Raw genomic sequence first — 22,369 nt, forward strand, 5'->3', positions numbered from 1 at the left:
CTGTTCCCGGCGTCGGGTAGCCGGCTAACGGCAGCGGCGATCCTCGGCCCCTCAAAAGCGACGCACGCGGGCGCGGGGGACCGGATCGGCTGTCCGTGACGCTCGCTCTCGGATGGTCAACCGATCGGGAAAACTTCGCGGAAAGCGACTCGATCGTCCGCGCTCGATCGGGTTCCTTCTGGCCGGCCGGCGCTTCACCCTCCGGCTGCGCGGCCGGTGAAGTTCGCACGATCGGAGTTCTGTTATCGGCGGATTAGACAACTCGATAGCACCCGCACGCACGTCTACGAGCGTGTGATCTCCAGACCAGCAGGATCATTCAGCTATCAGATCATGTAGTGTAGAGGCAAGGTAGGTCGCCGGGCACGTCGTCGTCCCTGCAGGCTGACACGACGAGACTCCGAATCGTCGAGTTAAAGCCGCGCTCAACACCGTACGTACGTGTGGATTTTGGATGGAAGCTCTCAAGTCTGAAGCGAAGCGACGGCACAGGGGAGAGACATGCCTGCAGGCTGCAGGTTACATTGCATGATGGTTTGGTCGTTTCGTTTGGATGGGGCCGGTACGGGATCACCCCAGCCCGCTGCATCCGTGGTCAACATATATGCCCTTTTGCAAATTCGTTGGCAAAGTTGCCGCGAAGGCTAGCCATAGCCGGAACCGAAAATCATGTATGCTGCAGCGATCTTTCTGTATCAACTCCACTCACGTCTGACTCCTATCCTTCTCGCCTTGGACCTCGCATGGGTGTAGTAGTAGTTGAGTCCTAGCATACTGAACAACTCTCTCCTGGTCAGCTCGCCAACTGCACGGCACACGCACGGATAGGTGCTCTGGAGCTCGAGGTGGAGTGAATCACACACAAGAAGTTTGTACACATGCTCTTGTGTTAGTTCACTGCACAGTGCACACACACGCTGACACGCACACGCACAAAAATAAAAAGGCCAATGGAAAGGTGCGAGCTCTCGAGCCATAACGAACAGCTGGGGTGGTCGCTCGATCAGCGCGCGTGTGCCGCCTTTGCATACAATGTACATTTGTTTTAAATGTCTTGGGCGTATATAGTAGCTATCAGCATTCACTCCCGTACGTAGCTTGGCTTGCAAGTGCAGCGAGAGCTCCGGCCCCTAGGTTGAGCGGTTTCTACGTACTGCCGTTTCGGAGGCCTGGACGCTTGTCACTCCATGGAGGAGCACCATGAGTACGTACCGGATATGCATAGCCTAGCTGCTAGCTAGACTCCTACGTGGCTCGTGCCATCCTTCATGTCGATCTCGCACGTACACTTAGCTTATCCCCTCTCCTTTTTTGCTTCCATCGCAAGTCACAAAAACATACTATCAGAGAGACTAATTAATTAACCACCAAATAAGCAGCTCTGTACCTACTCGCATTGGGGCAGAGAGGTCGGCAGAGAGCTAGTGTACATGCATGTACATACACGGGTAAAGTTGTAAGGAGGAGGAGGCTTGCCCTTGAAACAATCGATGGGCACGGCGGTTGGGGGATCACATCGGCCTCGTCTTTGCCCTTTCGTACGCCACGGATACGCGCGCGGGGAGAAAGCAGAGGAGGCAGAGCACCAAGTAGAGACGATGCAAACGCATGATGAGGGGTGCCGGAGCTGGCTGCGTGACCACAGCTTATATTCAGCGTACGTACATGAAGAAAATCCCTCGCCAACTCGTGAATAATCGCCGGTGCATGTGGCACCCAAATGCAACTACGCACACAGCTCCGTGAAAAGTGCCTGTACAGGTTTCTGTTTCTCCTGGCTACAGTACGCCTATTTCGTTTTGTTTTTGTTCATTTGCACATACATATACTCCTCCTAGTCCCCGATCCTACATATTTTTCTTTTATAAAAGACGGCATGTCGACATGCACATGTACGGGCTGCAGGGACGTGTACGTACGCGGGGGTACACAGGATTGTGTACCCTTTTTCGTTCTCGATCGCGGGCGGGTAGGAGGGGGCAGTGGGACGTGTACTTGCCATGACATGTCGCGCGGGGCCCGGCGCATTGATCGCACGCGAGGGACGTGCACATGAGAGTATGAGATACCCGTATGGGATCGGACTCGGACGTGTGGTGCACGCTTCGCTCGGGGGGAGATCGGCGCGGGGAGGGGGGAGGCCGTGATCGCGCGGGTGCACGTACGGCGGATGCAGCTGCTACGACGTGTTGTCGTGTTTCCTAGACATATCTCCCTGCATGGCCCATGCATGCCGCCTTCTCTAGCTCCGATCGAGTCGCTCCTCCTCGGCTTGGCCAACGGATGCTGGTCTCATCTTGGGTCCGGATCGAGTCAATTACGATGGCATGTCGACAGTGGGTGTATGCCAGATCGACAGGATGAAGTGTGTCCCCAGATCTGTGCATGTTTTTAGCTCTCTGGCGATTTACGACTCTCTCTTTTTACTCGATTGCGTACGTCACACGCACACACGGCACTGCTATATAAAGCTAGTAGTATGCTCTTGCATCCTCACTGATTTTTTTGACTTTTCTTTTCGGATGTGAGATGCATATTTTTGGAACGAAACAATGCAGGGAAGACGCAAATGATGAACCAAGAACTGGCTGCAAACATGGCGTCATCAAGATGAACCCATTCAATTCACAGAATTCTCATCTTTCATCTTTCATATATGTATATATTGTAGCTTTTGTATATGCATGCATGCTTAGTATTCCAGGAAGCTTTGTTGAACATAGGGTCGCAGAGACAAACACGGAAGGCTACCTACTCGGCTTAATTGCTACACAATCTTTTTAGGGAAGCTACCTAAATTAGGTCCTCCAGCACGTACGTGCATATGCATGACCTTTGCAGTTCTTGTCACTCTTGTCTTTCTCTCTGGCAAATACTGCACTGTGCACTACTGTAGTGAAGATTCCAAACCAGAAACCTGTGGTGGTCGTTTACGTACGATGATTTTTTTCACATGTAAAATATAAAACAACATAATCAGATTAGTACGTAGTCATGTGATCGTGGTGATCCAGATCATGATCGAACGGCTGCGGTGGGGCTCCCCGTGCAGCACTCCAGCCCGTAGAAAGTCAAAGCCCTTGGGGTTCTGTCTTTCTGCAGAGGGCACGGTAAGTAAGAACAATAAATGTGCCAAAAGCATCTGGGCTATTTAGGGCTGGAATCCAAATATAGACGCGATTGATCAGAGCACATCGGTCGCCATTAGCTCCACGAATTGATACTAGTCTAGATGGTAGCTGCACTGCCATGTAGCTCTCCGGTTTGAAGAAAGCTAGCTGCCGGCACTTATGGCCGTGCCGATAAAGCGGTGAAATCTCTCTCGCGCACGCATGCAAAGCAACAAACACGTACACACTCGCCACACTGCACAGTACACACAGGCATCGGATGCGGCCTATCACGCACACCACTGCACAGTACACAGGAGAGGGGTTTCCTAAAACCAGCCAGGCATCGGTGCCGAGCCCCGTCCCACAAGTCTTCTCTCATAAAACGCCGCGGCGCGAGATTACCGGGGTGCCCTCCCGGCCACCGGCCACCGGACTCCGCCCCCGTCCAGCTCTCTCCCTCCCTCTCCCTTAGCCATGAAGTCCTCGGTTCGGCCACTCACATTTGGGGTAAGCTAGAGAGAGCCCGTAACATGGCTGCTCACGCGCCTAGAGGGGTTAGCTAGCCACCTAGCCGCTAGCTAGGGCTCCAACCGCATGCACAGGTTTGGCCCGACTTTTCCTGCCCACGCTTTTACCCTGCCTGCCCTTGGATGCATCGATGCATTTGGCATGCTGCAGTCAGTGTACTAGCTGCTCGCCCTCTCCTCTCCTCTCCTCTCCTCTCCTAGTCTCCTCTCCTCTTCTTTATAAGCTCGAGTGGTTCTGGTTCCGGCCCCTCCATTTCATTCCCTGTGTGCTGGGCAGCAGGCCGGTGGTGCAGTGGGAGAGAGAGAGAGAGAGCGGAGGGAGAGATGGGGCACCACTCCTGCTGCAACAAGCAGAAGGTCCGGAGGGGCCTGTGGTCGCCGGAGGAAGACGAGAAGCTCGTCAAGTACATCACCACTCACGGCCATGGCTGCTGGAGCTCGGTCCCGAGACAAGCAGGTATGTGCAGTGCGCCGTGTCTGTAGTCTGACCGCTGACACCGCCCAGATGCAGACACACATTTCAGCATATCTAGCAAAGGAAGAAAATTTTCGGTTCAGTGTTCACTCTCCTCAGTGTGCGTGCTTCACTTCTTCATTCGGGTGCGTGGTTGGATGCATGCAGGGCTGCAGCGGTGCGGCAAGAGCTGCAGGCTGAGGTGGATCAACTACCTGAGGCCGGACCTCAAGAGGGGGAGCTTCTCGCAGCAGGAGGAGGCCCTCATCGTCGACCTCCACAGGGTTCTTGGCAACAGGTAAGATCATTGGCCTCGCCGCCGGCCAGCCACGCAAATCAACTAGGCATACATTCATGTGACCCTGCAACTTTTTCCTACATGATAGTAGCTTATCTGTGCATGCAACCGCCTATATACGAGTAATGCACAATCACATTAACTTGCTTTGGACAAGGAAAGCGACGCGAATGGCAAGATGGAGATAGCTAAATGTGTGCCGCTTTGGCTTTACTGCACTGCAGGTGGGCCCAGATCGCCAAGCACCTGCCTGGTCGAACGGACAACGAGGTGAAGAACTTCTGGAACTCCACCATCAAGAAGAAGCTCATCTCCCAGGCTGTGGGCAGCCTTCACCCAGGTAACATCCCTACCCTCGACAGGTAAAATCCTGCGTTCGTCCAATTACATTTTACAGTTGTTCGTTCATAAGAGCTTAGTACATTTTATAGCTCCTCCCACGCACCTATCCTCCCTTTGCTTTTATGTGTGGTGTGAAATTCTTTGGCCTCAATCGATTCCTCTTTTCCGATCCAAGAAAAACTGTTTCCTCTTTGGATAGAACAAGTTAGTCTGGACAGACTGACCCCGATTTTTTTTTCTGAAGAAACATAGACTGACACCAATCATGCATGTGGCGGAGCACAACTTTTAACTCGCGGTTTCTGCTGCAAATGCTAGCTGCAGACCTGTACTACAACATTCTGGATGGAGCAGGACAGGGCATCGCGGTCGCCGGATGCGCACCGCTAAGCGGGGCGGACAATGCATCGGCCCAAGCAGCCACGGTGAGCGCGCAGTCTCCTCCTCCCATGCTGCACAACCCCGCCGCGGCGTGGGCCGACTTTGTCTCCCAGCCGCTCTTCCTCCCCGGCAACAACGGCGTCCACGGCGGTGGGGACGGCCTCCACGAGTACGCCGTCGACGGGGAGTTCATCAAGCTTTGCCGCGCCGCCGACGCGTTCCCGCCGCCGGAGAGCGGCGTCGCCGGCGTCGCGGCGAACCAGTGCAAGCCAGCTGATCTCCTGGCTCAGCAAGAGGGCGCCGCCGCCGCCGTCCGGAGCCTCCCGGTGTTCCTTGAACCGAAGGGCGGCACGGGAACGCTCGCGGCCGATCCGGCCATGGGCCCCGTGATGGACTTTATGGAAGCCATCCTGGGGTCGTCGTCGACGTCGGCGGTCAGCGCCTCGTCCGTCGACAGCTTCTCGGCGAACACCGGCATGCAGGCTCATTGCTGGATCCCTTGAATGCATCTTAATTAGATTCTTAGCGTTTATTGCTTCGATAGATGCATGGATTGATCAAGCACGCGGCAGCATCAGAGATATACTACATAATTTATAAAATAATTATACTGTTAAGCTTCTCAGGGTAGCAAAACCAGTGATCACATAAGTTACTTGTAAATATATATGTTTACATATATAATGTGTAGGGATGGTAAGTAGATATAAGTGGGCGTCAGTCATGTGCCAAGGAGGAACTACTCTGAAACTTCTTTATTTACAGCTATATGTAGTGTGTGTACATGTTACTGAACATGAGCTGAGATTCTTATTCATGAAATTGTACCTCTCTTTTACTCTCGCATATGCCTATGATGATTGAGTGATTGACACCATGCACCTCTTTTTTCAATATACTTTAATTTCCGCTGAACTCTGAACATCCTTGGAAGAATGTTCCACAAGTCTTTGCTTAATTACTGACCTAGTGAAGGCCAGATCAAAATTGCACCTGACCTAGTAGGTACACGTGCACATGGTGCACCCATATGTTGTTAGTTTATTTTATAATGGTCTGAGATGGGGATTTATCCTTATGGGTGTTTAGATTCACCCTCTTACTAGCGTCCGGACGTCCGGCAGAGCAACTCCCATTGGACATATGCATCATCATACATTTTAAATCTAAAGGCTACAGCAACACCATAATAAATACCCACTAATAATTAGACAATCAGTTGCAACATTAAAACAAAACAGCTCCAACATCGAAAATCTATGGTTGCAACATTGAAAAAAATATAAAAAAATGGCTCAACGTAAACATCAAGTTTGATCAAGTTTGATGGGTTTTCTCTAACCCCTTATTCCGCACACAGGACTGCTGCCAAAAAGCCAGGAAATATCTCAACTTTTCTCACCAAAGTTGAATGAATCAAATGGGCATACGAGGCAGGGCAAGCGCATCTTTTCCACTGCCGAGAGCAAGTAGTACGCTTGTTTTAGGTAAAAGCCAGGATTCTTCCACAGCTGTGCAAATTTCATCAGCGCGGATTGCACTGTCGACAGCATGTCTGCCTTTGAAAGAGGTGGCCCAGTGCCACGAGCCTAAGTACGTGTTAAGAGAGCGCCGTGCCGATCGGTCGCGAGATGTCCCTTGCACACAGTAGCACAAAGTTGCCACTTCCTTCACAAATGGAGAGTGTGTCTGTCACTGGGTTTGGCCGATTGGATCGGATCAGGTACGCACACTGCACGCAGCCGCTCGTGCCGGCGCCCATCCGGCCGGCCAGCCACGCGATCTACCCGTGACGACGACGAGTCGACGACGCGAGTGACGCGCGACCGCCGCCCGGGCGCCCACGGGCCGCGGGGAGAAAGTGCGTGCTGGCCGTCGTCCTTTTTGTGGACCGATTTTGCTTGGTTTCGATGTTACGGGCCGAACAACCGTCTCTTGGCATTAAAAAAAACAATCGTCTCCTGGGCTGTACTCGGGTTTTCCCTACGGCCCAGCAGGCCAGGAGCCCATATACGGAACACACTATTGACTGGCACACACATGGGCGCATGGCAGACAGCTGGGAACTGTGCGTACCCGTCGCCTGCATGTGTTGGCATCGAATGTCCGAGACAATGAGCGCAGCGTGCAGTACAGAACCATGCATTCACGGGGGACGTACACGTACAAACCGAAGAAAGCAACACAGATCACGGATCGACAAAGCCACGGGAAGCATCGATCGATAGATCACATCTCATCACACGCCACGGGACGACACAGGATTGATGAAACGAACGAGCGAGCGAGCGAGTGGTGCCGGCGCGTCGCGGCGCGTCGCGTCGGTCGACATCGATGAATTGATGGATCAGTGCAGCATGTGCGTCTCGTCGGGGGTGAGCGGCTCCACCTCGCAGGTGGGGATGCCCTCGTTGGGCAGCTTGGGGTAGCCCTTGAGCGTACAGGCCTCCTCGCAGCTCTTGGTGCAGGCGTTCTCCCGGCACTTGCCGGAGCACTGCCGGTCCATGCTCGGGATCTTGGCTCGCGCGCACAGCTTCACGCACTCGCAGATGCAGTTCTGCCCGGCCTCCGCGCGCAGCGCCAGAGCCAGAGCCACCACGGCGAGCACCGCCACAGCCGCCGCCGCCCTCGCCATGTCTCGGACAGCAGCAACCTCCAACGACGACGACGTGCGTACGGCGCGCGCCTGCCGGGCTCTGCAGGTCAGGTCTCGCTCGGCGTTGGCTTTGAAGGCGTCGATGTGATGTGTGCACGCGAGATGTCTCCGATCCGTCGCCAGCCTGCAGGCTCCCCTGTTCAATTGGCTATAGTTCCATTGGTCGGCCTTGAAAGCAGGCGCCGATTGGCTAATCACGGGAGCGCCTAATAATAGCTTGGGATTCTGGAAACAAACTGGTGATGAGTTCACGTGCGTACGGGCGCGATAACTGCTGCAACCTTCGTAATGCTTTGCTCGAGGAGGGGAGTAGGATTCACTGTTCGGTTGTACCATGAGAGGAGGAGGAGTACAAGCTACAGTACCGACCTTGTAAATGCCAATTGCCAGACACGTCTCATTATTGAGCGTGGCACACCAGCAGCTCGAGGACGAGAAGGAGAGCACGAGGACACTGGACCCAGCGCACATCTAAGATAACTGAAAAGAATTGTAAGATAATTGGAACGGAATATTTGGACGGCAACTTCGGCCAAATCTCATCATTTCAGCATGCAGCTGCGATCATCAGCACCTGCTCGTTCTCGCTACGCGTTAACCGTCCCTGATCTTCATGACTTCATGCTTCCAAATGATGATGCCTTGCACCTTCTAAAAGTGCGATGTGCTATACGGCAGGGGCAGGCTATACAAAACCGAACGGAGTGGGAACCGCGTGGATTAGGTCCGGGACCGAGCGTGAGCTCGTGCGCGCCCACAAGCCGCCAACCGCGCATGGTCCTCGTCCTGCAGAGGCAGCGTCGTCGGGCGCCATTCAAACGAGACGACTTGACGACGCGCCGGCGCCGCCCCCCTCGAGCCAGGCCTCGGAATAGCCTTTCTTTTCCTCGCGCGCGGCCGGCAGATCCGACGCGAGTCAGCCGCCCCGATCCATAGACCATAGGTCCTGGGTGCGTGCCCACGACCCCGCGAGGACCGATCGATTTTACCAGTGAGGCGGTGCCCAGCCGCAGCAGCTCTGCTAGGTGCTAGCCCGGCCGGCCTCTGGCCTCACATGAGGTTCTGAAAAGGGGTCACATGGCGCTGCCCTGCCCCGGCGCGACCACCGCCGTGCGCGTCGGCTGGCTCCCGAATCCCAATTATGCGATCCGCACGTACAATGCGTGCGCCCCCACTCAGCCCACGTAGTACACTAGTACCCCATTATTCTTCTGCCATCGAGGTCGAGGGGCATATGGATGGAGCTGTGCTGCGCGATAGCGTCCCCTTCGTGCGTGCCTGTCCTCGTCGCTCTCGTCGCCGTTGGCAATATTTTAGTTTGACGAACGGATGCATCATCCATCAGCGGTTTTCTTTTTCCTTCGGGCGCTGCATCAACGTTGCCGGAACGGAACGGAACGGTAGCACCCCACTCGCGCGCAGGGCGTCGTAAATGCCCGAACGGGGGACACGCCTTTAATATCTTTGTGAATGCACATGAATTTGATCTCAAGACTTTTGCGCATGCGCAAACCCCATGTCCCCACTCCCTGCTACACATTTCTTTTTATCATGGATTTCACAGGTTATAAACACATTTCCTTCCAGTTTTCAAATGACTTGTCCCAGCCGTAAAGCGCCTCTATTCTGTTATACAAACGTACGGCAAAAGACCGTTCACGGTCAACCAAACCGACACTGCAATCGAGCTTACCTACTCCGGCTAGATTGATCGGTGAAAGGTGAGGATCTTTGACTCTGAGGTCAAAGAAAGACCCTCTAGCTAATGCCAACGTTCCCAAATCATAGGATGCCATCAGTAATAGTTCTACTGAAAGTGGGTTTAGTATATCCAATCCAAGTTCCAAAAGAGACGATTAGTACCAAATGACGACAAGTTAATTTGGCGCATTTCGCTGAACCTGCACTCAACTTTTCCCCAAATCTGTGTAGCAGGTCAGAGAAAAGGGAGCCTCCTACACGTAAAGCGGGCCCGGTCTTGAAATCCATAAAGAATGCGCGCCCAGCCCATTTCGCTATTTCAGTCCATCTCCATTCCCCACCTCCTCCACCACCCTTCCGCCTCCTTCCTTCGTCCGTACACCTCTCCCTCCCTCTTCCCCTCCTCCCCCACGCCATCCCCGACAAGGCGACAAACGACCTCTCCGGCGGCCGAAGCCGATGGAGTCGACCTCCGGTGAGGACGCTCCCAAGCGAAACCCTCTCCCGTCCGCGCTCGTCTCCAACCTCCAGTCCGTGCTGGCCGCGCGCCGCCCGCCCCCGCCGGAGGAGGTCAGCACCGCCGCCGCAGCCGGGGAGGCGGAGGCGGAGTCCCCAGCGGCGGAGGCTACCGATGCCTCGCCGGACGATGGAGCGCCGGCGAGGCCCGTTGTTCTGTTGACCTGCGCGGGGGGGATCCGGTCGGCGGGTCTCGCGGCTCTCGTCGACGCCCTCGTTGCCGGCGGCCGCTGCGACGTCCACGTGTGCGCCCCCGAATCGTATGTACCCCAATCCGACCCCCCGGCTTCTTAATTGACCCTTACATTGCTCTCGTGGCCGCGAAATATCGTTTGCTTCCATTGGATTTGTTGCGAGCTTGTAGAAACAGTAATTTTGTCGCCCTGTGATTATAGAGCTGAACTAATTTGGGACCCTTTGTTGATTTGAAGGGACAAGCCAGCCTGTGGCCACTCAGTTACCATCCGTGAGACCATCACTGCAACATCCGTGGATTTCACGGGGGCTAAAGCCTTTGAGATATCCGGTGAGGGCCATTCATTCATCTGTGCGCAGTCTGGATCACGCTATTCCTGAGCCCCCATGATCCCAATATTATATCTCTGCTGACCTTGAGCATTGGTAACTTAGGCACACCGGTTGACTGCGTCTCGTTGGCATTATCTGGGAGGCTGTTTCCTTGGTCAGCGCCTGCTTTGGTAGTGGGCTTGTTTATTCTTTAGCATTGTTATCTTTGAGGGTAATTTGATTTGTTGTTTAAACCATAACATTTTTTTGGTTCATGCAGGTGATCAGTGGTATTAACGCGGGACCTAATTGTGGATATGAGATGTATGCCCTTGTTTCAGAAATGGTCCATTTATTGTCTGTTTTATTTTTATATTGTGTTATTAATTCATTGCAGAACTCTGTAGGTTCCACTCTTCTGCCATTGCCGCTGCAAGGGAGGCCTTAGTGTATGGGGTGCCTTCAATTGTGATCTCATTGAATTGGTGAGCATGCCTCTCTACTTGTATTGAATTTATATTTCAAAATTTTATGCATCATTAATATGATTGGTACATGCTAATTATACACGATGGGTATATGTGACTAGGAAGAAGGATGAAAGCAAAGACAGTGACTTCAAGGATGCAGCTCAGGCCTGTTTGCCATTGATAAATGCTGCCTTGGCTGACATTGAGAAAGGAGCTTTCCTCAAAGGGTGCCTACTGAATATCGGGGTTCCAAGCGCACCATCGGCAAACAAGGTCGTTTTCTCAATGATACTCGGAACTTAAACTCCACTTCAGAGTGATAATACCACAACTCTAGGGGTTACATGAACTTATTTGGTCATTTTACTTAAAGTCTCTTTTGAAACGATTTGACTTCAAGACTTTGTTGAAAGCATATATGGACCACACTATTGCGACCAAATAGTAGAGCAATAAATTTCGCAGTTATAAGATCAATTAAGAGCATCTACTTCAGTTTCCTCAGGATGTTAGTTTATGGGCAAATAAATGAGATTCCACATTACTAAATACTAATGTAGAATGTTAGGCCAGTCTTAGTGCATGGTTTCATCGCATTATTACCAAGAGTGCGATGTCAGCTTTTCAACGAAATGAAACTGTCACTCTCAGTGCATAGTTTCATTGTACAGTTCCATAGATAGCCTAAATCATTTAATTTTTGCGTTGTCCTATGACCAAATGTGTCATGCCATGAAACCATAACATGCTCAATGCAAGTTTCATTGGATTTCATGGGACTTGGTAACTGTGCCAAGTGGGTTTCATGGGGATGAAACTCCCCTCTCCTCTCTCCTCATAAATAGCCTGCCAAGTCAGCAGTTTTGCTGATGTGGCATGGGATTAAATGCTCGTGAAACTCCCATTGAGACTGGCCTTAGTAGCTCTTTGTCATGTCAGACAAAAAAATCTCTGAAAGTGTCTGGCCATCTCTTAGGCATCTGCTTCTACACCTGGCATGTGATTCAAGGGTTAAGAAATCAATAAACTACAGTGAGGCTGCCTTGTTTAGCCAATTGAGACCTCCTTATAAAAAAAATGTAGATATATTTTTATTTATGTTTCGTCACCAGTACTTAGCTCATTTCTTTTGACGACTTAATGTCCAAATAATCATGTGGAACTATCTGATACCTTGGCTCTGAACTTCCTTGAGTGCCATTTTATTTTCTGTTGTGTTCCAGTGGGTGAATTGCTGCCTTTATGTGTTATAGGCTCATAGCTTGACTTTGACTGCTGAGCTGTACAGAATGCTTTGCCCTGTACGATTACCTTAGCAGCTTATCCACAGGCACTACAATATTCCTCAACCTTTTTTCATAAGAATATGCGAATCATAAGGTTATTCAATTATCAGCAAGGCATGTCAACCTAATTAATTGAAAGCCAATTATGATTTGTGAACATAATTGTGCATCACTTTTTAATTTATATTGAGTTTATTTGCATTCTTTTTGGACAACTGTAAAGAAAAACTGATGTAATTTATGTTCTCCCTTCACATCTAATTACTGTTAAATTTTATGTCTGTTCTGATGCCAGGGTTTCAAGTTGACCAAACAGAGTGAATATAGTCCTGCTCAAAGTTGGCAAGCTGTTTCAACAAGCAGACCTTCATCTGCTGTTCACTTCATGGGCATGCATCAAAGCCTCGGTATTCAGCTGGCGCAGCTTGGGAAGGATGCATCTGCAGCAGTAAGAAGACATTCCTTTATGCATGGCAATTTTTATGTCCTCACCTGCACATTCTTTAATTGATTTTTGTTTTCATCTTCAGGGAGCTGCACGTAGAGTTAGTGCTCAGCGAAAGACAGTCGAAGTTGAGTCTGTTGCAGCTGCTGGTAAACAAGAGGTTCGTGAAGTAGTGAAGAAGTTATTCCGTGCTGAGGTAATTACACTTTCCAGTCAATTTGACATGGCAAATATCACACTGTTGGTTCTTCAAGCCTCCTCTTTGACTAGTGTTCTGCTGTTGATTCTTTGTGAGAGCCTAGAGCATGTTCCTTGGCACATGTGTGGTATCCTCAAAGCGTTCTGAGAACTATTTTCTTCTCTTGTTACATCAAAATGCAGTTTGTTGAGAAGCAACATGAAGATTTAAATGAAGATATCGATTTGAGAGCTATGGAGAATGGATTTGTGAGTGTGCTCTCTCATGTCTGTGTTTGTGTCCATTTCAAATGGCTTAGTATTTACCCCACTTTACAACCTACAGATATCTGTCGCTCCTCTGAATGTGCATGGGCAAGTGGAGCCTGAAATTGGAGCCCCAGCTTCAGATTGGCTCTCAGCAGTTGTATCTCTAGACAAAGAAAAGGAAGCTGCTGCAGCTACAGCTGACCAACAAGATGCATCAGTTGCAGCTGAGGAAAAAGAAGCTCCTTCAGCAACCTAACAAACACGCAGACATGTACACACTCCATAGGTGTCTTAGTTCTTGCAGTGGTGGCGGTCTTCTCTCCTCTCCTTATTGGGTTTGATCTGTTTAGTCTTTTTGCGCTCGATATTTGTTCAGTGCAATGTCAATTTTTTTTTGTTCGTCTTTCTGCCAACTGCCGGCTCCCTTGGCCGTGCAAAATGTGATTTGATGCAGGTGCCTCTACATTTTGGATGTAACCATGTAGGCTACGGCATCTAACAGATGAATACTGCCCAGCCCCCACTATTTTTTCAGTGTGGTTTGTTCGAAGGTGTTGTATTCAGCATGGGATATGTGGTTGATTTTGTCTTGTTTCCGTCTGAACGATGACCGCCAAATGTTAAAATGTATGTCGACCGCTTGCAACTTGAAATGCAATTGCAGTCATTCAATGCGGCAATGTGATCTTGACTTCTTTCTTTTGTAATGTGGTAATAACGTTGCCTGTGTGTTTTTTTTTACTTTGGATCTACTAGCAATGGGTACTGTTCGTTTTTTTTATGCTTGTAGTTTGGGTACGTCACAACTCAGAAATCACAAATTATGCCTGGAACAAGTTTCCAGGTCAGTGTTGTAAGCTCCTTTCATTTGTGATACTGCCCGTACACCCTTCTGGTTGTCTGAATGACCGAAGAGCGGCGTATGGTTGTGTCGCCCTAAGAACTAGCAAGTCCAGTATATAACAATGGCAATGTATTGGCAACGGGTAACAAATATACAAAAGATTGTAGCAATTAGGAAGACAAACGTCATTTCATTGAGCCCAAAATTGGTGACAGCATATGTACGAATACCCCAAGATTTCAATTGATGTACATGGGATAAAAAAGAAAAAATTAGATCAATCTAGGAGGAGCTAGGCGATTTTTCATTAAGAGGAAAAAATATGCACCCAAATTCGAACTAGAGGGGACTCGAATCTGGATGGTTAGAGTGCACGATTATACCTTCCACCCTAACGAGTTGAGCTAGGCTCAATTGCTCGCGGGATACAAAGGAACCTGGAAGAGTTCACGGAGATTTAGATTTACAGTTGGAAGAGCTTGCTTGTGTACACTCTTTTTTCGCTAAAAGGCATCTATACATCTCCAGCACTGTACAAAAATGTGTGTGAAGTAGCCTCTATCAGATTCGAAAGAGGCCAATGGGAATAGTAGAAGGCAGAAGTAACTGTTCAGTTCTGCAGTGCCTCCATCGATTTCCAGGGTCACAGCTGAAGCTGGTACACTGCTGTTTACACATTTCGCCGTTTTCCCCAGATATTCACAGTAAGCATGAAATCTGGCTTGGAAAAAAATACGCCAATGCCTATTTCTTCGATCCTCACATCATCATGAGCCAAGCCAATGCCTATTTTTTTCGATCCTCACATCATCATGAGCTGCCTGCAGGCGCTACTCTGAATCAATCCTAGATCTTTGTAGCCCAACGTGTTCACTTGAGCTGCCTGTTGACAGTCCCCTCTCTTTATTATGTCCAGCTCTCCCTACTCTTAGAGGACCTGAACTTGAATATCTTCGAAAAGAACCCGAGGCATCTATAGCATCATAACGTGCTGATGAAGTGAAGAGCTCGGCAGATAGCGCTGGATCAACGTCCATATCCATACTTGCTCTGCTCATGATCTCAACATCCTGGATATGCAAATCTTGGCTAAAGCTTGTGGATCCGTTGAACTCACTTCCTTCATTGCATACCAACTTCAGAGCTTGAACCACTTCCCCCATGAATGGGCGCTGATCCACCTCAGGCTGAACGCACATAGAAGCAATGGCTGCTACTTTTGCGATACTGTCAAATGCAATGCTGCTCCCAAGTGAAGGATCTATGATTGATTCCAGACCATCCCTGCTTGTGAGAAGAGAACTAGCCCATGCGACTAAGTTCTCTTGTCCAGGAGGTCTTGACATATCTACCGGTTTCCTCCCTGTAAGAAGCTCAAGAAGAACAACACCGTAGCTGTAAACATCACTCTTTACTAGAAGATGCCCGGTCATCGCATATTCAGGAGCAACATACCTAATAGGAATTTATCATAAATTTGTAATATGAGTTTTTATGATATTGAATAAGCTATGAAAGAGTGAACTGTGAAGACAATAAATTCAAACTCAACATACCCAAAAGTTCCCATAACACGAGTTGAAATATGCTCATTTCCCTCACCCAAAGCTGTCCTCGCTAGGCCAAAATCTGACACCTTTGGGGTGAAGTCATGCTCCAATAAGATGTTACTTGACTTGAAGTCGCGGTGTATGACACGTGGACTTGAATCTTCATGCAAATACGCAAGTGCACGTGCTGCACCAAGTGCAATTTTGAGTCTAGCGTCCCAATCAAGCCGAGAAGCCCCCTTATCTGATCCTGCTTAGAAACATAAATAATCTTCCATTTCAGAAGTCCAATGAAAGCTCGCTAATTAAGCGTAGATTGAAGATGTATACTACACAACCCATGAACCATATTAAAAATTTTAAAGCACTAGCCTGTATCATGTTGGGATCAAGTGTCAACATTTTGAAACAGTGCAATTCAAAACTAGCAATGATAGGTTGCATATGAGTAGCACCACTATAACAGCTCTATTCCACTACAGATTAATCTTGATTTTCTTGTTATTTAAGTGTTTGGCTCACAACTGCATCTCTTGCCAATAAATGACTAGACTAAGTGATGAGAGAGAAGTTATGATGATGAAACGATGAAAGTCTTAGAAAAGTGAAGCTATGGTATAAAAGAGCAAAACTTTACCATGCAAGTGAGATTCGACACTGCCATTTGGAACAAGCTCATATACCAAACATCGGCTATGCCCCTCTGTGCATATGCCTATCAGCTTAACCAAGTTCCTATGGTGCAATCGGCTAAGCATCTCAACCTCAGCCAAAAATTCCCGGGTACCTTGCTGGTCATCCCGCTTAAGAACCTTGATAGCAACCCGTTCTCCATCCTCAAGAATACCTTCATAGACACGCCCAAAACCACCCTCACCAATAATTCTGGACTCATCAAATACCTGTGTAGCTCTCTCCATCTCAACCAGGCTAAAGGCTTTGGCAGATCCTTTGTATGCCACCAAGCTTGAGCTGAAGGACGGGGAAGCCGAAATAGGTCTACTTTCTAACCTGTTCCCGGCCATCGCAGAACCAGGACCTTCATTTCCAATGCAACCATTTAAGGGAAAGAATAATAGAATCAGCATCTCGTATTAATGATTTTGTAAAGCTGATAACTGCAAGTCTTATGATTTCTCAAGTGCCCTTGTAAACTTAGAATAGGATAAGATATTTGTGCACTGGTTTGCAGCATCTAAGGCAAGGGAAATGTAAAAAGTGAACTCTTGTTGTTCTCTAACACATAACTATTAAGATTTATTACCATCTGCTGCCACATGGTTCATGTTTCCACAGAAAAAGGGCAACTTATGTTTCTAGAAGAAAAGAGGCTCACTAAGCTGCATTTTCAAAGGAGTCACATCGAAATGTACAGAGTAAAGGTAATAATAATCCACAGACAGAATGTCTTGCTACCTGCAGGTTTTGTTGGCACAAGTGATGCTTCAGTTAAATGGCTGTGGTTTCTAAGCTTGAAATAAACCACCAGTGCAGCTCCAGCACATAAAATAAAAGCAAAAACACTTGATAGAATAATTATAACAATTATGCCCCTGCCTTTTCTTTCTCCATGATTTACCACATCAGCAGCAAGCGGATGAAACGTTTGACCATTTACATTGCTAAGACCGTTGTTCATGCTTGCTGGTGGTGATGGGGGAAGACCTGCATGAGTAAATGAAGCCATGCATCATGATCAATGTTTTGGAAAGGAAAAAGAAAGAAAGTGAATTAATGACCAGAACACTATAAAATGATTTATGGTACAAATCAAATACTGAAATAATCAACAAGAAAGATTGAAGAAACTAACATAATTAGAAAACTAATATTAAGTGGAGCAACAGGAAATCATGGAGAACCGTCACCTTCGTATTGAACATACAACACGTCATACTTTCCAAAATGCATAGGGTTTATGATGACCTTCTTATGCCAAAACCTTTCAAATACTAAAAGTGCTGTCGTATTGTCAAATTTTGGTTCCAGTGGCACAAGATCAATAAAGACAATTGTCTTCTCCGGGTCATCAGGTGCAGCATTTGCTCCCATAACACGAACTTGACTTTGATTCATGAGCACTCCAGATGCAATATCTTGTGCAAACTCTGCAACCAGTGTGAAGAACGTGTACAGTGCTATACCAAAGCGAAGCTCAACTTTTATTGGCAACACACAGAGGCATGTTGTTCCTGGAGGACTATTGGTCAGAGGATCTTGACAGGAAGCCGTGCAATCTACAAAACCAAAATGAAGGTGAATGGACCAAAGCTAAGCAATCAGTAGCTGACTATTTGAATGGCAAAAAAGTATACTCAGCATACATAAATTTGTTGGTGGAGATAGCAGCGGTTGATTAGGCGTTGGTGCCAAAGCCTTGGGCTTCTTAAACACAGGAGTTTCAGGTGGATGCACAGGCGGTAGAGCAGGTCCTATAAAGTGTAGTGGTATTAAAAAAACAGATTATAGTTACATTCATATTAGAGAATGGAAGCCTAAATTACTTGTGACGAAACAAGATGGAACCCACTTTGACATATGGAGTAAAGGCTGGAAACATTTTGAGGCCTATCTGACTAATATTGCAAACACATTCAAATGTGCATAACAGGGCAGGAAAGTTTGTGTATTCATTTTAGGAAGTCTTGATCAATTTTGTGGAATAAATCAAGTACAGACTCCTCTTGCAAATGTCTGTCACCTATTCATTTGTATGAGATGTCTCAAAGCTTTCATGATTCAAGACTTCATGATAGCAGCATGCATGCTTAAGCATAGCCAAACTTAACATGTTAGTACGTCCAGTGGTGCGTGTTTGATATTCTTCTTAAGGGGCATGGCTGGAGCGCTTGTGGCAGATAGAACACAAGGCAATGTAATGAAAAAGAGATAACCTGGAGAATATGATGGCGAATGGTATTGATGGGGATGGTGTGGAGCATAAGCGTAATTGCCTTGTCCCCTTCCTTTCGATGGAGGCAAATGCACAGGTGCAGGTGCAGGACTATGATGTAAACCAGAATTTCCATGGCCTGGTGCAGAAGCATTGTTAGTTTTATGTGGAGCAGGACGAAAAGAACCTGCACCGAACATCAATTTTCTGAGATGAACACATTATTTTCGTTAGCGTTTTCAATAGGTGCGTGCCTTTGTGGTGTCTACGATTTGGAGATGGTAAATGGCTGGAGTGTTCCTTTGGTGGTGCAACAACTGGATTACCATGTCTATTCCTATGGGTGATGGGAGACTTTGAGGGAGAAATACCAGGTCCTGCATGACATAACTTCATGAGTCATTTTATTATCAGTAATAGGTTCATAATGGCACTAGGTATGGATGGTGCCTGGTAGTATACCTTCCCCATTTGCAGGCGCATGGTGATGCTTTCTCTTTGCTGGTGCCACCACTGGAGGTCCATGGGTTTTTCCATGTGTATTGTTCACAGGCATGGAATGGTGATGACCTCCTTTTGAAGGCGCTGCAACTGGAATTCCATGGTTCTTACCATGGTTAGCTGGATGAACTGCTGTTTCTGTAGAAACTGCCGATCCTGCATAATGTAGCAGAACAAAAAAGTATGTTAATCATATTCTAGAAGATAAAACGTACTTGTATCAGTACTTCTTGAGAAACATACTTTTCATTTGTTTCCCAATAGGCAATGGTGGTGAAACCGTTGATACTGGGGGAACAGCAGGTCCTGCATCAGCACATTGTTGGAACTTAGAAATGAGCCAAAATAATTTTCATAAACTCTCAACAGATATATATCCTTTTGCTATGTGGTTAATTTAAAGGCACTAAGTGTTTTTTGGGGCTTGAGCCTGACCATTATGTTGCAACAAAGAAAAGCTTTTTGAGCTAACTAAAGGAGAGGGCTACCTTCTATGTGTGGACAACTGAAGGAGATGGAGGGGCAGAGGATTTCCCTGGAGGTGCAGCAACATGTGTAAACATACCTACTCTATGGATGGCAGAAATGATTGGTGATGAAGAAACAACAGATACTGTATATTATATGGTTGGAATGTGTAAATGCTGATGATAAAATCACAGAATGACCTAGTTGAGTTCAGTTCCATTTGAATAAACTTGGACCCTGTTGTCGGGGAACCGGAATAGCACAATGTACAGAAGGTGGAGCAACACGAATATTGTCTCTATTCGCATCAATTGGTATAAAGATAGCAAGGATTGATGAGAAAGATGATTTGTCACCCTTGAAAATATAGCTCTTTTAGAAAAAACATAGCTAATCTGCTGTGGAAGGCAAATTATTGGAAGAGGAACCATTTCCAGGAAGCTCAAAGCATAATGGTTGATTGCTGGGCTCGATGCATATTGTTACTGCCATTTGTTAACATGTATATATGCTAAATAGTAGTCCATGTGGGTGATTTTGCGGCTAACCCTAACAATTGCAGTCATTCAGACCATCATGTCTAGCTCAGAAACACACATCACAATATATAAAAATGCAAATTGCCAAACATTGAAGTATATAATGTTTAGTTACAGACCTACGCGTTCGAATCTTTGATCTTGTACTGGAGATGGATGAAGCGCATTATCCAAGTTATTTTGTGGATGCCAACTCGTTATGGATAGAAGAACCTTGCGAGCAACAGCAGGTGCATGAGATTGCTTCAATCCTTCAAAAAAAATAAAGTATGAAAGAATATTCAATTATTTTTACCAGCATACTAGTGCCACATGCCACTGAAGGAACTTGTTTTGTGTCTCCAAGTGGAACAGAATAAAATTCAGCACAGTATTTTTTTTCATCTTTCTTTACCATGAAGAAAAATGACAAATGTACTTGATAAACTATCACAACATAGTGCTAAACAAAAAGATATGATTAGCTACAGAAGTTAGTGAGGTACATGCGCCTTGCATGATTAGGTACTGCTCAACACTAATCTAGATGCTGGTTTGCACCAAAGGATTCTTGCCTTATAATGTAAAAGCCTCATCTCTTGCCCTCAAATACCACTGGTATGCCTATTGCATTAAATTTGTGATTGCAACTGACATAATACAGTGTGGTTACCTGCCAAACACAAAGGAACTACTCCTCATCCCCAGTTACTGCAATCATTGTAAACTAAAAATTCCGTTCAAAATCGCTAGCACACGGTGTCTAAGGTATATAATACAATTAAGCCCTGACATTGCCAAATGCAATGCAATTATCCTATTCGTTGAAATAAACTAAATAAGTACCGTACAGAATGGATATCAAATCAAATCGATCATGCCAGACTTTCAAGTGCATAAACTTCCTTTTTCTGGAATCGAATAAATTTCAGAATCTGTATCTCAAATTTGAATTACGTGGACATTCTCCATCGTTTTACTTAAGTCTGGGGTGTATTACATTTAGGACACACGCCAAATCACAAACAACGTCCACTAACAATAGCCTGCAATCCAAAGATAAGAATCTAGGGCTCGAATAAAGTTAACTCTAAAGTGGAACATGATTCAGCCATCAGTTCAACTGCAAAAACCGAGGGAAGTATAACAAACGCTCCATGCTCCGGTTTTGACAGCTCAGACCACAAAAACTTGCCACTAGTAAGCTACATGAACATGAGCAACCACGCACAGGTGATCCTGTGATAGAACTACCACACCCACCCACAGGAAAGAGGAAAACCACCAAAACTCCCACAGAACAAACTGAGGCAACTCGCCGACTCGTACAGTTTGTACATACCTCCGGCACCATGAATCACGAGCGCGGAGACTACCAAGGCGGCGGCGAGGAGAGCACAGCCGCCGCCGCAGCTGCCCAAACCTCCCCCTCCTCCTCCTCTTCCTCCTCCGAGCCTCCCCATGTCCCTGCCAGCTTGCCTCCTCCCCGCACCACGGTCCAACGGCAACCGAAACCTCGGACCGACAGCCGAGCCCCGATCACATCTCAATCTATCCCCCGTAGTATTGGTCCGCCCCCCGACACGCTGCACGCGCGAGCACGGAGGCGTGGGGCGAGTGGGTGGCGGTGGTGCTGCAGCGGAGCGCGAGGAGGGAAAAGATTCGGGGCGGAGACTGGACCCGGTAAACACAGATGGGTCGGCCGGGCGGGCGGGGGAAGCCGAGCACGCACGCACAAAGCCGACTAGCGAGCGACCAGTAAAGCAAGCAGTAAGCGGGGTCTAGTTTTTTTAATCCGGGGAGGCGTGGGGGTGGCGAAAGGGCGGAGGCGCGCGGCGCTCCTCCGTCTCCGTCCGCCCCCGCACGCCTGCCTCTGCTGGCGATCTGCGCGCTGGCCCGCGGCGATTCGCCGTCCGCTTCCGTGATCGGGCGGGCCGCGCGGGGGTTTTCTAAGGTTTTCGAGTAGTTTTGCGGCGCCAAACGACGGGAGGGATGGCAGGCAGCGACAGGGGGGAGGCTTCTGGTTGTTGTTTGGGGGTCTCTGGATTTGTTGTTCGGTAGGGTCGCAATTAGTTAGGTGGCGTGGAGACGGACGAGCAGCAGTGGCGCTGCCTGCGCTGAACGACCGGCTGATCCATGGTGGTGGACGCGTGGGTCTCCGTTTTGCCACTTTTGGGGGACAGCGGCAATCAGTGAGATCACGGACGGGCCACCACTGTACCGCCGCGCGGTAACCTTGCGGTTGGGTGTCGTTTGAATGGTGATATTCCCTGCTCGGAAGTTTTTCCTTCTATAAGCACCTCGGCAACTCAACTGTATACGCCAAAATATCATAGGTACCCAAATGTGCTGTATTTTGCGAAACACGTTTTGCCCTTAGGAGTAGGTGCTAACTGGGTGCGTTACGCTGCGGTTTCAGCGTTTATTTTAGTCGCGCACTAGTAGCTGGCGC

The 22,369-nt window shown here is 48.2% G+C and overlaps 3 protein-coding genes across 12 annotated transcripts; 2 read left to right on the plus strand and 1 right to left on the minus strand.

Annotated features, from left to right (window-relative positions):
* Positions 1 to 3,521: 3,521 nt before the first annotated feature.
* On the plus strand, positions 3,522 to 5,961 carry LOC117854508 (uncharacterized). Of its 2 annotated transcripts, none has more exons than XM_034736730.2 (4): positions 3,522 to 4,097; positions 4,263 to 4,392; positions 4,617 to 4,732; positions 5,059 to 5,961. In XM_034736730.2, the coding sequence occupies exons 1-4, from the start codon at positions 3,965 to 3,967 to the stop codon at positions 5,616 to 5,618; spliced, it is 939 nt and encodes a 312-aa protein (XP_034592621.1). In that variant the 5' UTR covers positions 3,522 to 3,964; the 3' UTR covers positions 5,619 to 5,961. The 2 variants fall into 2 exon arrangements, with proteins under 2 accessions (XP_034592621.1, XP_034592620.1); XM_034736729.2 differs by having other exon boundaries at positions 3,523 to 4,097; positions 5,053 to 5,961.
* Positions 5,962 to 9,793: 3,832 nt separating this feature from the next.
* On the plus strand, positions 9,794 to 13,823 carry LOC117854507 (uncharacterized). Its single transcript, XM_034736728.2, has 10 exons — positions 9,794 to 10,248; positions 10,420 to 10,514; positions 10,619 to 10,686; positions 10,776 to 10,819; positions 10,903 to 10,980; positions 11,085 to 11,238; positions 12,547 to 12,699; positions 12,782 to 12,892; positions 13,078 to 13,143; positions 13,220 to 13,823. The coding sequence occupies exons 1-10, from the start codon at positions 9,932 to 9,934 to the stop codon at positions 13,397 to 13,399; spliced, it is 1,266 nt and encodes a 421-aa protein (XP_034592619.1). The 5' UTR covers positions 9,794 to 9,931; the 3' UTR covers positions 13,400 to 13,823.
* A 436-nt stretch (positions 13,824 to 14,259) lies between these two features.
* On the minus strand, positions 14,260 to 21,842 carry LOC117854505 (receptor-like serine/threonine-protein kinase ALE2). Of its 9 annotated transcripts, none has more exons than XM_034736719.2 (12): positions 21,260 to 21,842; positions 20,058 to 20,189; positions 19,175 to 19,237; positions 18,893 to 19,087; positions 18,685 to 18,807; positions 18,432 to 18,569; positions 17,862 to 17,969; positions 17,406 to 17,774; positions 16,954 to 17,202; positions 16,175 to 16,576; positions 15,544 to 15,781; positions 14,260 to 15,442 (listed from the first exon to the last, which is right to left on the minus strand). In XM_034736719.2, exons 1-12 carry the CDS (start codon positions 21,378 to 21,380, stop codon positions 14,818 to 14,820), a joined length of 2,763 nt encoding a protein of 920 aa, XP_034592610.1. In that variant the 5' UTR covers positions 21,381 to 21,842; the 3' UTR covers positions 14,260 to 14,817. The 9 variants fall into 9 exon arrangements, with proteins under 9 accessions (XP_034592610.1, XP_034592611.1, XP_034592613.1 ...); XM_034736720.2 differs by having other exon boundaries at positions 15,544 to 15,787; positions 18,432 to 18,617; positions 18,757 to 18,807; positions 21,260 to 21,840; XM_034736722.2 differs by having other exon boundaries at positions 15,544 to 15,787; positions 18,757 to 18,807; positions 21,260 to 21,839.
* Between the last annotated feature and the right edge of the window lie 527 nt (positions 21,843 to 22,369).

The sequence above is a fragment of the Setaria viridis genome, chromosome 5, assembly GCF_005286985.2.
Source record: "Setaria viridis chromosome 5, Setaria_viridis_v4.0, whole genome shotgun sequence".
Classification (NCBI taxonomy): Eukaryota; Viridiplantae; Streptophyta; class Magnoliopsida; order Poales; family Poaceae; genus Setaria; species Setaria viridis.

Coding starts and splice junctions, on each gene's coding strand:
- LOC117854508 (XM_034736729.2), top strand. CDS start 3,965: ATGGGGCACCACTCCTGCTGCAACAAGCAGAAGGTCCGGAGGGGCCTG. Junction 4,393..4,616: donor CACAGGGTTCTTGGCAACAG/GTAAGATCATTG, acceptor ACTGCACTGCAG/GTGGGCCCAGATCGCCAAGC. Junction 4,733..5,052: donor TGTGGGCAGCCTTCACCCAG/GTAACATCCCTA, acceptor TGCAAATGCTAG/CTGCAGACCTGTACTACAAC.
- LOC117854507 (XM_034736728.2), top strand. CDS start 9,932: ATGGAGTCGACCTCCGGTGAGGACGCTCCCAAGCGAAACCCTCTCCCG. Junction 10,249..10,419: donor CACGTGTGCGCCCCCGAATC/GTATGTACCCCA, acceptor GTTGATTTGAAG/GGACAAGCCAGCCTGTGGCC. Junction 10,687..10,775: donor CTTGGTCAGCGCCTGCTTTG/GTAGTGGGCTTG, acceptor TGGTTCATGCAG/GTGATCAGTGGTATTAACGC.
- LOC117854505 (XM_034736718.2), bottom strand. CDS start 21,380: ATGGGGAGGCTCGGAGGAGGAAGAGGAGGAGGAGGGGGAGGTTTGGGC. Junction 19,088..19,174: donor TATTGGGAAACAAATGAAAA/GTATGTTTCTCA, acceptor TACATTATGCAG/GATCGGCAGTTTCTACAGAA. Junction 15,443..15,543: donor CGTGTTATGGGAACTTTTGG/GTATGTTGAGTT, acceptor AATTCCTATTAG/GTATGTTGCTCCTGAATATG.